This window comes from Centropristis striata, chromosome 4, assembly GCF_030273125.1.
Source record: "Centropristis striata isolate RG_2023a ecotype Rhode Island chromosome 4, C.striata_1.0, whole genome shotgun sequence".
Taxonomy (NCBI): domain Eukaryota; kingdom Metazoa; phylum Chordata; class Actinopteri; order Perciformes; family Serranidae; genus Centropristis; species Centropristis striata.
This window is the reverse complement of record NC_081520.1, coordinates 39,350,655-39,363,683: the sequence shown is the minus strand read 5'-3', so window position 1 is coordinate 39,363,683 and position 13,029 is coordinate 39,350,655. Positions and strand designations below refer to the sequence as shown.

General features: G+C 40.6%; 1 protein-coding gene across 1 annotated transcript; it reads right to left on the bottom strand.

Annotated features, from left to right (window-relative positions):
* Positions 1 to 3,654: 3,654 nt before the first annotated feature.
* On the bottom strand, positions 3,655 to 10,953 carry shox2 (shox homeobox 2). The gene is made up of 5 exons (XM_059331288.1): positions 10,295 to 10,953; positions 8,408 to 8,616; positions 6,022 to 6,079; positions 5,617 to 5,705; positions 3,655 to 4,922 (listed from the first exon to the last, which is right to left on the bottom strand). Exons 1-5 carry the CDS (start codon positions 10,548 to 10,550, stop codon positions 4,629 to 4,631), a joined length of 906 nt encoding a protein of 301 aa, XP_059187271.1. The 5' UTR covers positions 10,551 to 10,953; the 3' UTR covers positions 3,655 to 4,628.
* Positions 10,954 to 13,029: the final 2,076 nt, after the last annotated feature.

Below are 13,029 nucleotides of genomic sequence, written 5' to 3'. Positions count from 1 at the left end.
ACACACACATGATTGGATCTTACTAGCTTGTAAATACAGAGCGGCATGGGCCAAATGTTTAACATTTACTGTGTGCCCCTCATCACTCTCTCCCCCTCTCTCTTTCTCTCTCTTTTTCTCTCTTTCTATCTTTGCATTTCATATTGTTCTCTTTTTCTCCGAAACCACAATGCATACACAAAAAAACCTCACCAACTCGTCCCACAGTGCATCCGTAATGCACCAAATGGCACCTTTTTTTTTTTTTTACGATGGAAACAATACAATCCCCCTCAGAGCTACTAATGCCCACAGGTCTCAACACATACACCCTTGTTATGTCTTCTTCCCAGGGCAGGGAGTTATACATTATGTTATCTCCCTAATCTGCAAACCAGCTGCAACTGGAAATGAATTAATAACAAATAAAATGCACCCAGTTCATAAAAATGTGTAGATTGCCCCGGGGCACCTAAACAGGAAACAGTGAAACAATTAGACTTCTTGTTTTGTTCTGACCTCTGTTTTGTTTTGTTCTACTTAGCCTGCTGAATAGAAGGAGCTGCAGATAGAGACTGTTGTTTTTTTCTGTCTGTAATCACCACGGTTAAGCCTCCCTGGTCATAGCAGGGGTCAAATCTGCGCGAACACCCACTTTTCATCCTACAGTGAAATTAAATACAGTGTTACAGTAGAGCCCTATGAATGCTGTAATTCTCAGCTGACTGCAACCCACACTGAGCGCTGCGGTTAGCCACCCAGGCCTATACAGCGCTCACATGTGATAACAGGCAGCGATATGGCGTCCTAATTGCTGGCCTGAGTGCTATTGGAGGGAGTTTTCAGCAGGTTTCTTTTTCACTTTCGCTCCATTTGATGTCTTTGAAGTCGGCCTTTTATCTGCCGTTGCTCCTGATGGCTGTTGTCTTTGGTGCGGTGCTGTGTGCGCCCTGCTCTTTGAGCACTCCTAACATGTAACAAAGGCAGGCCCTTAGAGAGAAAAGAAGAGAAAGGGAGCCTCTCTCACACACTTTCTCACATAAAGTCATACACGGATACAAACAGTATATACAATCACATTTAGCCACGGCCATTCACGTGCACGGCTGTCAGTAAAAAGTGCTCTGTGCGATTGTTTAACGTGCCCTAATTTGATTAAGGGCCAAGAGCGGGAAATGAGAGAGTAGTGTATTTGTCTCCGGGGGTTGTAGTGGGGTAAATATAGCAACAAGACAGCACCAGTTGATATGAAGGATTCCATGGTGTGGAGTGCTGTTGTGACTCACCAGGCTGATGATGATCTCTCTGTGTAGGTATGTGTGTTTGCTTACATGCATTTTCTGATTTGGACATGTCCAGTGTTGGTTTCATTCATTTGATGATCTTGAATAGAGCAGGCCCACTCTCCACTCCTCCAGCATGGTGTACAATAATCCATTACAACAGAGAGAGAGAGAGAGAGAGAGAGAGAGAGAGAGAGAGAGACCAGGGAAAGACAGAGAGAAGAAGCCAGAGAGAGAGAGAGAGAGAGAGTCGGCATGGACGGCTCCCGGCTGGCTGCGTGGGGGTGTGTGTCTTAAGAGTGTGTTGAGAGGAGAGTGAGAGAGCTGGTCGTCTCCATGTCTAATCAGGAGAACACTTGTGTGTCCCCGTCTCATTGTCTCCTGGGCCCCTCAGGGCGGAGGCCCCTCCACTCCTCCGCTGCACCTCTCAGGACACGCTGATAGCTGCCGGCCCAAGACTCTGGACTGTACTCATGAAGGAGAAATGTTAAAAATCTATTGTGGGGCGTCCTGGTGGCTCACTGGTAGAATGCATACCACTAAGTCTGAGTCCTTGTTGCAGCGGACGCAGGTTCGAATTCGGCCTGAGGACTCTTTACTACATGTCTTCACCTCTGTTTCCCCCTCCCATCACTTTCTAATAAAGCATGGAAATGCAAAAAAACCCCAATCTTTAAAAGAAAATGATGCACAGTCTTTCATGTGACTGGAAATTAATTATCCCTTCATAAAATCACTGTTGTTTTCATTATTTTCACAAGAGTGTCCTTGTGGTGTAATGACACTTGTACTTTATGGCATTTTTTCAATCTACTATAATAATTCCTCAACCTTTAAATCACCTGTTTTTTTAATTCCAAAGGCTGATTTTTAATTCAAAACGAGGTGCTTCCACGTGAAATAAGTGAATATGCAGTAAATCATGTCTGAGCGGTGTAATTAATGTGACATGATGAACTTGACCTCACTCTACAAGTAAAAACACACGCCCGGTCACACACAATACGGTCGCAGGACATGCGCGCCCCCGACCCCCGGTGTTCCTGCTCCATCGCAGGGGCAGCAGTGCACGCTCCCGGCTCAGCAGTTTCCCAGTTCCGTCTCCTCCATTACTGGCGAGGCTCACAATCAATAATTCAATAGTTTTGGCGTCTAAATCCTGCCCCAAACGGCGAGATACACAAACACTCCAGACTCTAGTGCAGACTCTGTGAGCTCAGTATTAATTAATAGCTAAAGACATTGTGTTTTGTGTGGAAATATCGGAAGGGAGGTAATGCGATCCGGATTCCTATAATTCTAGGCTCCCGTGTCAGGTGTTTATTAAATGTTCAATAAGAGGCGGTTAAGATGTCAGGAAATGAATCAGGCAAATTTGTAAGTCAAGTGAGGCAGGCGTTAATAAATGATTATTTTTTTATTTCTTTTTTTTATAGCAAGACCATGGCTTTGTTTTTAGTTTCAGAGCTGCCTGTAGATTTTTCTGCATAATGCCAAACTTGAGGTCATGACACATAAACCGGCAACATTTTAATTCAGTGAAGGTGGGCAGGAGGCCAGATTCAAGACGGATCGTGGGGGATTCCAACTGGAATTACATCGAATACCATTAACCTATAATATTTTATGTAAAAATGTTTATACTGACAATATCTTAAATGTTACTGGAGGGGAAAAAACATAGCCTAATGGAAAAAATACTATTTAAAATATAAATTAATTAAATATAATTTGAGCATTTAGGATGCTGTGTGAAAGCACAATCACACGGCGGGTACAATTCAATTAAAATGCATCTTTGTTTTAATTAATATTCCGTTGGGGTTAGTTTATTTAATTATTGCAGGAATAACATAGTTGTTTTAAATCTTTAGAAAAATCCATATAAGTGTGTGCATTTCAAGTGCTGCAGAACCTTTTTGTCTTTTTTCTTTATCTGCCACTTTTTCGAGCTTGTACTGGAAATTAGCAGCCCTCCTCTCCAAACTGCTCCATAACCAAAATGATGAATAATGCATCGGTTTGGCAACAGACACCATGTTCCTGACTAAACGGGCCTGTCACAACTGTGACGTTATCAAAAGACCTATAGCTACAGGCATGAATTATTGAAAAGCTCTCAGAGGTTTACCGGCAGCGATCATAATAATAATAATAATAATAATAATTTTGCTCATAAAGGCCAATTAAGAATGTAAAAATAATGTCAACCCATTAAAGAAACTTTAGTTAATTTATTATAGGAACGAAAAACATTTTTGTTTAGGTGGATTCACGTTTCACATGTGATGGAAAAAGTAAAACAATTTCATGAGTATTCTTTTTTTTTTTTTTTTTTAGAAACCCGTGCCTCAGGTATAAGTTCACTTCCACTGTTATAAAAACATCAAAATTACGTACAGAAAGCACATGATTTTTTTAATACACAGAAATAAAGTAAAAATGAACAAATTCCCCACAAGGCATTCATAAAGCCACTAAATAATAAAAATAATGCATGTTTCTTGTGTATAAACATATTTTACACGTGCCCGTACCGGTTCGCATACAGTCCTCGTGTTTAAGATGACATGATGCTCCTTTAAAAGGGGACAGATCACCACCTTATATGGACACTATCGGGCTATCCTGACCAAAAAAAGTTCAGCATATAGCCTACACATATATTATAATCTCACATTTGTGGTGTGTCGCCTATAGTTTCACCAGAGGAGGTCCAAACAAGGTCAAATATAGGCCAAACATTCAAGTGAGAGTTCCTCAGAGAGGAGAGGAAAGAGGGAGAGAGAGGGGGAGAGGAAGAAGAGGTGGAGCTCACATCACGTCCTCCGTGAAGACAAACTCATGCAAACACTTGCTTGGGCATTTTTGATTTTTTTTGGACAAGAAACAGAAGAGGGAGAGAAACACTTAGAATATTTTTTTTCTTCAAAGAATTCCTGCTCTGTCCTTTTACAGAGAAAGTGTTTTTATAACGAGGCCAGCCTCTATATGAAATCATAACAATAATAATATAATATTAAAACAGAACAACTGCAGAATGGTTCGCCTTGTTTGACAAAGTATCGACCGTCCCAGCTGCTGCGTCCTCCTTCAGGGTGTCCCCTGCTCGCTGTCCATCCGCGTCCAAAAATCACATCTGTGTAGGCTATATCACGTCACAGTCTTTTTTTTATTTGTCTCATAAATAGCCTATATTTTTAAACGTATACTCGTCGTCCTTCATTTTTAAAAAAAGAAAACATAAATATCGTCCTTGGATATTTTCTTCTCGCTCTGCTCTTGGGTTTTGTGTTCAGTGTCTCTCAGTAGCGAGGACGCGGCATTTAGCGCGTACGCGCCTCGCGCCCCCAGGTCTCCCTGGCGTCACAGTCCCAGCGCGGCCGTGTGCTTTTTGGCCTTCAGTCTCAGGTCGGCGATGCTGGAGTTCTTGCTGGTGTTCTTGGCGGCGGCGGCGGCGGCCACGACCGACGCGGCGGAGGCGGACTCGGCCGCGAGCGTCGCCAGCGGCAGGCCGAACGGCGGCGCGGGGAACATCATGTAGGGCGCGTGCGCCGCCAGGTGAGAGTGCAGGTGGTGCTGCGCGTGGGCCACGGCGCTGTCCAGCTGCAGTTGCGCCTGCACCTGAAAGGAGAAGGGCGGCACGTTGCAATGACTATCCTACAGGACGGGACGCACGGATGGGTGGGGGGAGAGAAGGGGGGAGAACATGCGTTAACTTTGCAGTGGGATGTGCTTCAACTGTCAGTAAGTGTCTGTGACCTCGTGCTTAGAGGTCACCATTCAGCTGCACTTCAATGGATGCCATCTACTTCTAGGGACATTATTGACAACGGCAACTCTTTTGAGACAAAGGTCAAATTTGTTTTTTTATTTTGACACCAATAGCTTGAAATCTGATCTCAAATTAAACTTTTATTGGTTTGATAGAGATCTTGGGCCCTTACGGGATAATAAACCTAGACCATGCACTTCTAATATAATGCAATATCAATTATACTTTTTTTCTTATTCTGTCCAGGTCCCCCACACACAGGTGCACAGCATAATATATCAAAAACAAACCAATCCAACTTTAGTGTGAAAACATTGAAACAAAGCCTTGGTGTTGTGTTTGCTCACAGTAAAATAGACATATTTATGAGGATTAAAACAATAGAGGGAGTTTTCCAATTAGGCTGTACAGGCTACGCTGTGTTGGCACAGTGTTTTTTGACAGTGTGGTAATAAGAGTTTAGTTACCCCCTACATTGGAACTGGAGTCTCTGCATAGCACTTGGGCAGAGCCATGTGCCAAGACAGCAGTCCGGGGATTGGTCTGGTTTTTAAGACTAGACGCTTCAAAGTCACTTGCCTGTTGGAATGGCATCCGTAAAGCCCCCACGTTGACATATGGCGCTACACGACAAGCTTCAAACTGATTCGCTGCTCCAATCAGAACTCCTGCGAAAAATAAAAAATAAAAGCACAGATGATAGTCTATTTGTGAGGAGAATATTCAAAAACAAAGAGTGTAGGACTGAATAACGAGCTGCAAACTTTAATAAGGTCCGAGATAAACAGGCACTAAAAGAAATCACAGTGCGTTTGATGGCTTCATTAAGTGAAAATGAAACCACGTTCCAAATAGTAACCGTGCGTAAAGATTAAAAATGCTGCACGCATTAGAGCGTGTGTTTGCCCTATAATAGGATATAATATAATAAAGTAGAAATATGGTTTTGTTGTTTTTGTGGGAGCATGCAGGATAAAAGCTTACCTTTATGTAACTGGTTCTCCTGCTTTCTACATTTGGCTCTTCTATTCTGGAACCAAACCTGCAGGGACAGAAATTAATTAGAGACCCACTGATTGGCAGCTGCTTGTGAGGCCATGTGTAATTCCTCTCAAAGTGACAACAACCGCAGAAAAACAATATCCCCGAGGAGCTCTGAAATATTAATGACACTGCTTAACCCCAGATTCTGAATTATTACATTTAGTCTGCAACAAGGAGAAGTAGGGGGGAGAGAACGGTAGTAATTCTACGAAAAGAGGCGCATTAAAACCTTATTAGGAGAATAGAAACACCCTTGTTGGAGATGTGCAGGACTATTGGACTATAATAAATAACCTTGTCAGCGGTGGTTTCATCTTTCTATAGATTAGTGTCCCCGAAGAGTTGAATGGACTCTGAGATATCGAATAGCAGCAATGCTATTACGGTTTTAGGACATCAGAGCAAGGCGATCTGAGAGCATCTTTCCATCTCCCTCTCATTAAATGACCGCTGAAATTAATTACCCTTATCTGCAGAAAAATCCATGTCAGAGAGACGCTTAAATGCCTCGCAGTTTTGTCTAATCACCGCCATAACACACACTTGCACACAAAAAAAGAAACGCTTCAAAGCCAGCTCACTTCTCTTTTTTTCTTCCTTCTGTTGAAATCGACAAGCGTCAATTTCAGAGAAACGCCTTGGAACACAGATTAAACGCTTTATTTCTATGATAATCTGCTTTGAATTTCCCAGACAAAAAGCTCGGGCTGAATTAGCCCACAATACAACATGTCAACGTGCAATCTCGCTAACATTAGCTCCGTATACACACAGTGAAATATCATATTGATCCGGCTGTCAGCTGGCTTCATTTATTGACCACAGTATATGTCAATCGGAAGTCCTTTTGTGCATGCTGCAGCTATAATTTATCGCGATGATAAAAGCAAAATGCTCCTATTGATTGAGGCAAAATCTAAAATAAATGTGTGGTCTGTGCATGCAACTGGTAAAAAGATATAATAGTGTAAGAGAGAGATAGAGAGAAAGAAAGAGGGAGAGAGCTGCTCTTGATTTGGGTAGAAAATAATACATAATTTATGCAAATCCCCGAGCTGTGCTCCTTGTTCGCGATACAATACGCCTTATTGGTGAGATTCCAGTTCAGGCCGGGAGAGCCCTGCAAAAAGCTGGCTTTAACTTTTTTAGGGGGGTAAAGGGTGAGTTGGAGGTCTTTTGGGCCCGGTTTATGATTTATTTTTTTTACCACAACGAGCGCCATATTCAATCTGGAGACAAATGCTCAGTCCTCCCCTGAGCCGGGGCACACGGGGTAAAAGATATTATAGGGTTTGATACATCAGATGAGAGTCTATATGTTCATTGCCCCCCTACTCCTGTTACACCAGGCATGTCTGAGTCTGAGCCCCCCTCCCCTCCCTTCCTCTCCCTCCCTGCCTGGCTGAAGCCTTACTGGGTTTCTGCGCAGATGGTGTGTCCCCATGAAAAACGACAGCATCTCTGACAAACAGGGCCTTATGTGGTAACATGCACCCAGAAACTGAAGGCAAATATTTGTTTCGCTAGATTTGGACAATACAGATTAAAACGATACTCGTGATACAAGCACAGGCCCTAATTGAGATCATTAACACAAATTAAATAATCAAAACAAGCTGAGAGGAAACTAATCTGATCTGAAAATGATGGGAACAAAAACAAGTTTCATAGTAAGCCGTTTTTTCTTCTTTAAAAATCTTACTAAAACCTGCAAACACCCATGGGTGCTTCATCTGAACTACAAATCCAGGCCTAGTAAGTCTGTGCACGTGCATTTTTTACTGTTGAAGTCATAAAATATTTTTATTATTATTATGATCAGACTGTGTTTATGCGTGGTATAAAGCTTATCATAACAAAATCAGAAAACATATTAAAATAGCTCCTTAAAAAGACAGAATAAGGGAACAACACGTGTATTTCTTATTATTTTTTCGTCTATTATTATTGCTTTTATTGTTGCTGTTATCATCAATGTCATTATTATGATTTTGATTCTTGTTATTAGGCACAATATTTTCACTTGGTCATAATTATTATTCCAGTTTAAGCACTTTCTCTTCCATTGTTTCTGACACACATATAGCCCACGCACACTGCCATGGTTATGATAATGCTGTTAATTATAATGGTAACAATTAATATTTAATTTAATATATTTATTATTTATTATATATGTATTCATTATTATTATTATTATCTTTTAATTTACTTATATTTAAATGGGTGTAACTTTGTCTTAGAAATAAGTATTTTTTTTTAAATAAAATAATTAGCCTATAACATTCTTCTACTTATTATTTTTTTAAATAATTTTTCTTCCTACCTGTACTCGGGCCTCCGACAGTCCCAGCCGCTGGCTCAGCTCCTCCCGCATGAAGGCGTCCGGGTAGTGGGTCTCGTCGAAGAGACGCTCCAGCTCGTTGAGCTGCTCTAATGTGAAGTTAGTCCGACTTCTCCTCTGTTTGATTTTAGTCTGTGCCTCATCCTCTAAAGGCTTCGAGTCCTCTTTCCTTTCCTTCACGTCCGTGTTGCCTGTGTTTGTTGCAGACGAGAGGAAGAGAGGAAGACATCAGCACCATCTGTGACCTCCAGTCTGTGGTCAGCACTGGGCTCCAGCATCACAAAGTACATCTTTTTATATTTTACTCCTAAAAAACCGGATTCGAACCCGCGACCTTTGTGTTATGAAGCGGCAGTGCTAACCACTACACCACCAAAAAACAGTGCCAAATCTGTATTTTTTATTATATATACTTTCCTCATAATAAAAATAAGCAAATCTCTGCGTGCAAACTCCGTAAAAAACCCTGAAATAACGTCACTAGAAAAATGGCTATCGACCTGCACCAATTGAAACAAGACCTGTCTGATGAGAAGGAAAGAAAGACATGTCCTCCCAGCCCTCAAATATCACACAGCTATCAGACCTCGGATGTTTTGTAGAGCTACATAAAGCTCTTTAATTATTAAGCGCTTATAAATATGCATCGCTGTGCCCACTGTTGGATGTCTGATACATGCTTTTAACCACGCTGCCCATGACGAACAGATGTCACCCAACTCTAAGATATCTTGTCCTGCACGTTGTTACATTTAATCCACATTTTTATAACACACTATAAACAGCTGCTTCTTAAAATGTAAAAAATATAAATAATTTTAGCACATAGAAATTAATGTTTTGAAGCATTAAACACAAAAACAAACATTGATATTTAAATCTAAAGTATGATTTCTTGCTCCCTTTAAATCCCTGATTTCTTTTTTAATTTGCTGTTATTTTCGTTAACAGCTATTGTAAAAACACTGAATTATTGAGGAGAATCACTAAAAACAAACCTTCCACCTAAACGTCTATTTGCTATTTTTATTTACGAGATCCTAAGATTTTTATTCAAGCCATTTATTATTTTACCAGATGTGCTTCCACACCTGAAAACAGACATGCATGTGCACCGAGTGACTAGAAATGACAGGACTTGATCGCCTGCTTTCATGTGAACTGATTTCTGTCTGTCAGGTGTTTGATGCGCCTTTGCCATTATATATAAAAGATAAAAGAAAGGAAGAAAGAAAGATAAATGACAATCTACAACAATTATGTAATGAATTAATAGAATCTACATTGTGATGAAGCTTCTATTCAATCTGAAATACTGCAACGTTTTTTGAAAACTTAAAGCACCAGAATGCACCTTTGTTACTTTAACAAACGTTTTATATATGAAAAATACAAGCTTAAGTCCTCTTATTATAATAAAATGATTATTAGTTTGCCACAAGAGGCCTTGTTGTTTATAGTTCTAGGGTAGGCCTTTTCTTATCATTTAAAACTTTGAAACTGTGCCACAGAAATACATTATAAACTGCAGGCATCTTATTGAGAGGAATGATAGGTTTAAAAAAAAAGCAACAAAAAACAACCCGTCAAGGTTTTTTATGTTGCATAAGGCAAACAACTGACGTGAAGAAAAATAAAACATAGCCTACTTTCAGAAAACAGCATGGATGATTTTTTGCTTCTACCAGATCTCGATTATTGGGCTATTAAATTTGCGCTTTGTGTTTGGATCTTAAATGAAGAAGCTTTAACTGTGTTTCGCAAATAAAAAAACATCAGTTTATGATGTTCGATTGGCCTCTCTGGACTAGAATAGTCCCCTCTAAGTCCAGACAGCCCTGTAGATAAAGATTTGCCATGCACTCCTACCGTCTATTAGTTTGGGGCTCCCGGCGTCCCTGATCCTCTCCGGGCCGAGCATGTCCGTTTCCCTGCCCGGCGAGAGCGCTCCGTTCCGGGTGACGGCTGCAGCGTCCTCTCGGCTCCCCGGCTCTCCGGTTAAAGACTCCCTGCTCCCCGCTCGCGTCGACCCGGTCTCCAACACCTCCCTGTAGGTTATCACTTCCTTCTTCTCCTTTACTTTCTGATCGAAAGACTTAGACACGAAAGCGGTGAGCTCTTCCATCACACTGCCTTCTCCCCTCTTAAAAAAAAAAATCACCACCACCACCACCACCACCACCACACACACTCACTCACACACTCTCCCTTGTGCTTCCACGACAGCTTAAGACATCAATGGTGTGGCTCGTTTTAAAGCCGACCCCTTGAAAATGATAGCCTATACGAGATGATGCTGCCAACTCAGGAAGAAGGTAAAAAATATATAAAGAATATATCTTCTCAGCCAATTCCTCCCTCCTTTGGTAGCGGAGTTGGGAACCTGCTGGTGATCCTCTATTGAAGTCACAGTATTTATACTTTGCGGCGCCTTGCCCCCTTGATCCGTGCAAATTACCTCCCCTCAGGATGCCGGGATGAGCCCCCCTTCCCCTTCACTGATATGGGAGAGAGAGAGAGAGAGAGAGAGAGAGAGAAGAGGAGTTTAAAAAAAAAAACATTAGGCAGCACCGTCTCTATTGGCCATTAATCCGAGATTGACAAGAAGGACTAATTAATTTAATTAAGCGCTCATTCGCTGCTATTGTCCTGAGTTAGTTTTTAAACACCCGGGAGATGGTCATGGATCTCTCTCTCTCTCTCTCTCTCTCTCTCTCTCTCTCTCTCTCTCTCTCTCTCTCTCTCTCTCTCTGCAGGAGGGGTGTGGCTTAAAAAAATCTGAAAATGACAAGAGAGAGGGAGAGAGAGCGAGGGAAGCACATGGATGAGGAGTCCTTCCTCAGTATATCTCTGTGATCTGGGGGGAAAATAAGTCACAACGATGACACGGAGAGAAAAGAAAGAGGTAAAAAAAAAAGAAAAAAGAAAAAGAAAGAGAAGCGGACCAGCTGGGATGCCGAGAGGAGCGAAACGTCTTAATACAAGGAGCTTTACAGAGGAAGCTCAAGTGAACATATTTGGCTTGAAACCCCAGTTGCATACAGTTGGCTTTAGGCCTGCTACATTTATCCATAAGTTCATGACGCGTTTATATGAATCCATGTGGTCGCTTTTATTTTGAAATCGAATTTTTATATATAAAAAAGGGAATTTGAAACAAGTAAAACAAATATATGTAATTGCGGTGGCTCGAGGCCTAATTGAATATTCTAGGAATAATGATAAACGAAATTATTGTTATTATTATTATTATTATTATTATTATCATTATTATTATTATTATTATCATCTGATTATAAGACAGGCATGAAAGTTTACATGCCATTTAATGTTCCCACTATATGCAGCGTTGCTTTATGTTCCTAATCAGTAATTATGTATTTTTAAATTGTCATCATTAGCGAGACTATATCGCTTAATATTAATTCTCAGTGGACTTTTAAACCATTAGGATGTTAAATAGCAGCTAAACGTTTAATTATAATGCCTCTCGCGATGCATTGCCATTGGGCTCACTAATTAACGGAGTTTTTTTACTCGCTTTTTCCCGCTCAAATGATTGCCTATGTTTGCAAAAAAATAAATAAACAATGGCTGACTTGCGGTGGAGGTAAGTGAACGCCGCGCAGAGAGAGCAATTAAGTGAGCAGAGGAAGAAACGTATAGGTAGACAAGAAATAGGATACAGCGGGATTTTGAAAACGTCGGGATGAATTTGATGCAAAATTAAGCGTGTTTATTGATAATCTATATAAAGCCCTATTTCCACACAGGGGCTCTAACAATTCCCCTAATTAAATATTAACGATGTTTCAGCTTGAACCTTAGGCATTAATTACTATTATTTCTGCTGCATCTGAAAGCAGGATGGATAAGCAGCCTCTTGTATCTATATGTGCAGTGAAATCCCCAACTTGTTCCTATGTTCTTGATTCATTCACAGTTTCAGCTTCATCCCGTTATGTGTTTTTATTTTATTCCACGAAGTAATTAATTATTCTACTTTGCTGGAAAAAATAGTTTAGATGCTGTGTCTGCCCTCGCAGCTCTCTGAGTGTATATTCTGCTGTAAAACCTTATTATGTGAGAGGATGACCTCATGCAAATTATCATTGACGGACCTACAACTCACATATGCATTTGCTTATGTTATTATTTGTGGTGTGCATTTGGGTATTGTCAGATCAAAACAGTACACGAGCAGCCCAGACTTTTTATGTGCATGATAAACATTATAGCCCTATTCATTTAGTATATTTTCAATTAACTGGAGACTTAGGCCTCAATACAACTCGGCAGTTTACACTGCAATTTAACGATTAAAGACAATAAGTGAAGAATACATGTTGCTGCTCCATTAATTAAACTCTTCATTTCATGTCAAAAGTCACACTTAATCATCTAAATAAAATAACATACTATAATAATGCTGGGTTATATCTATATTAATATGAATTGTTTTACACTATAGTTAAAGTGGCAACAACAAAAAAGGCTGCAGGGCTAATTTGAGGATGAAGATACCATTCAGGGTAAATCACGAACAACTAATTCAACCACGATTCCAGATGAGAGAAGTTCCCAATCGATTGCTCTGTTTATGA

Bases quoted from the DNA above. Each gene is read 5' to 3' on its own strand.
- shox2 (XM_059331288.1), bottom strand. From the start codon at position 10,550: ATGGAAGAGCTCACCGCTTTCGTGTCTAAGTCTTTCGATCAGAAAGTA. The intron at 8,617-10,294 runs GTAGGAGTGCAT...CAACAAACACAG, and splicing joins GAGCCCCAAACTAATAGACG to GCAACACGGACGTGAAGGAA. The intron at 6,080-8,407 runs GTAGGAAGAAAA...CTGTCCCTGCAG, and splicing joins TGTCGGAGGCCCGAGTACAG to GTTTGGTTCCAGAATAGAAG.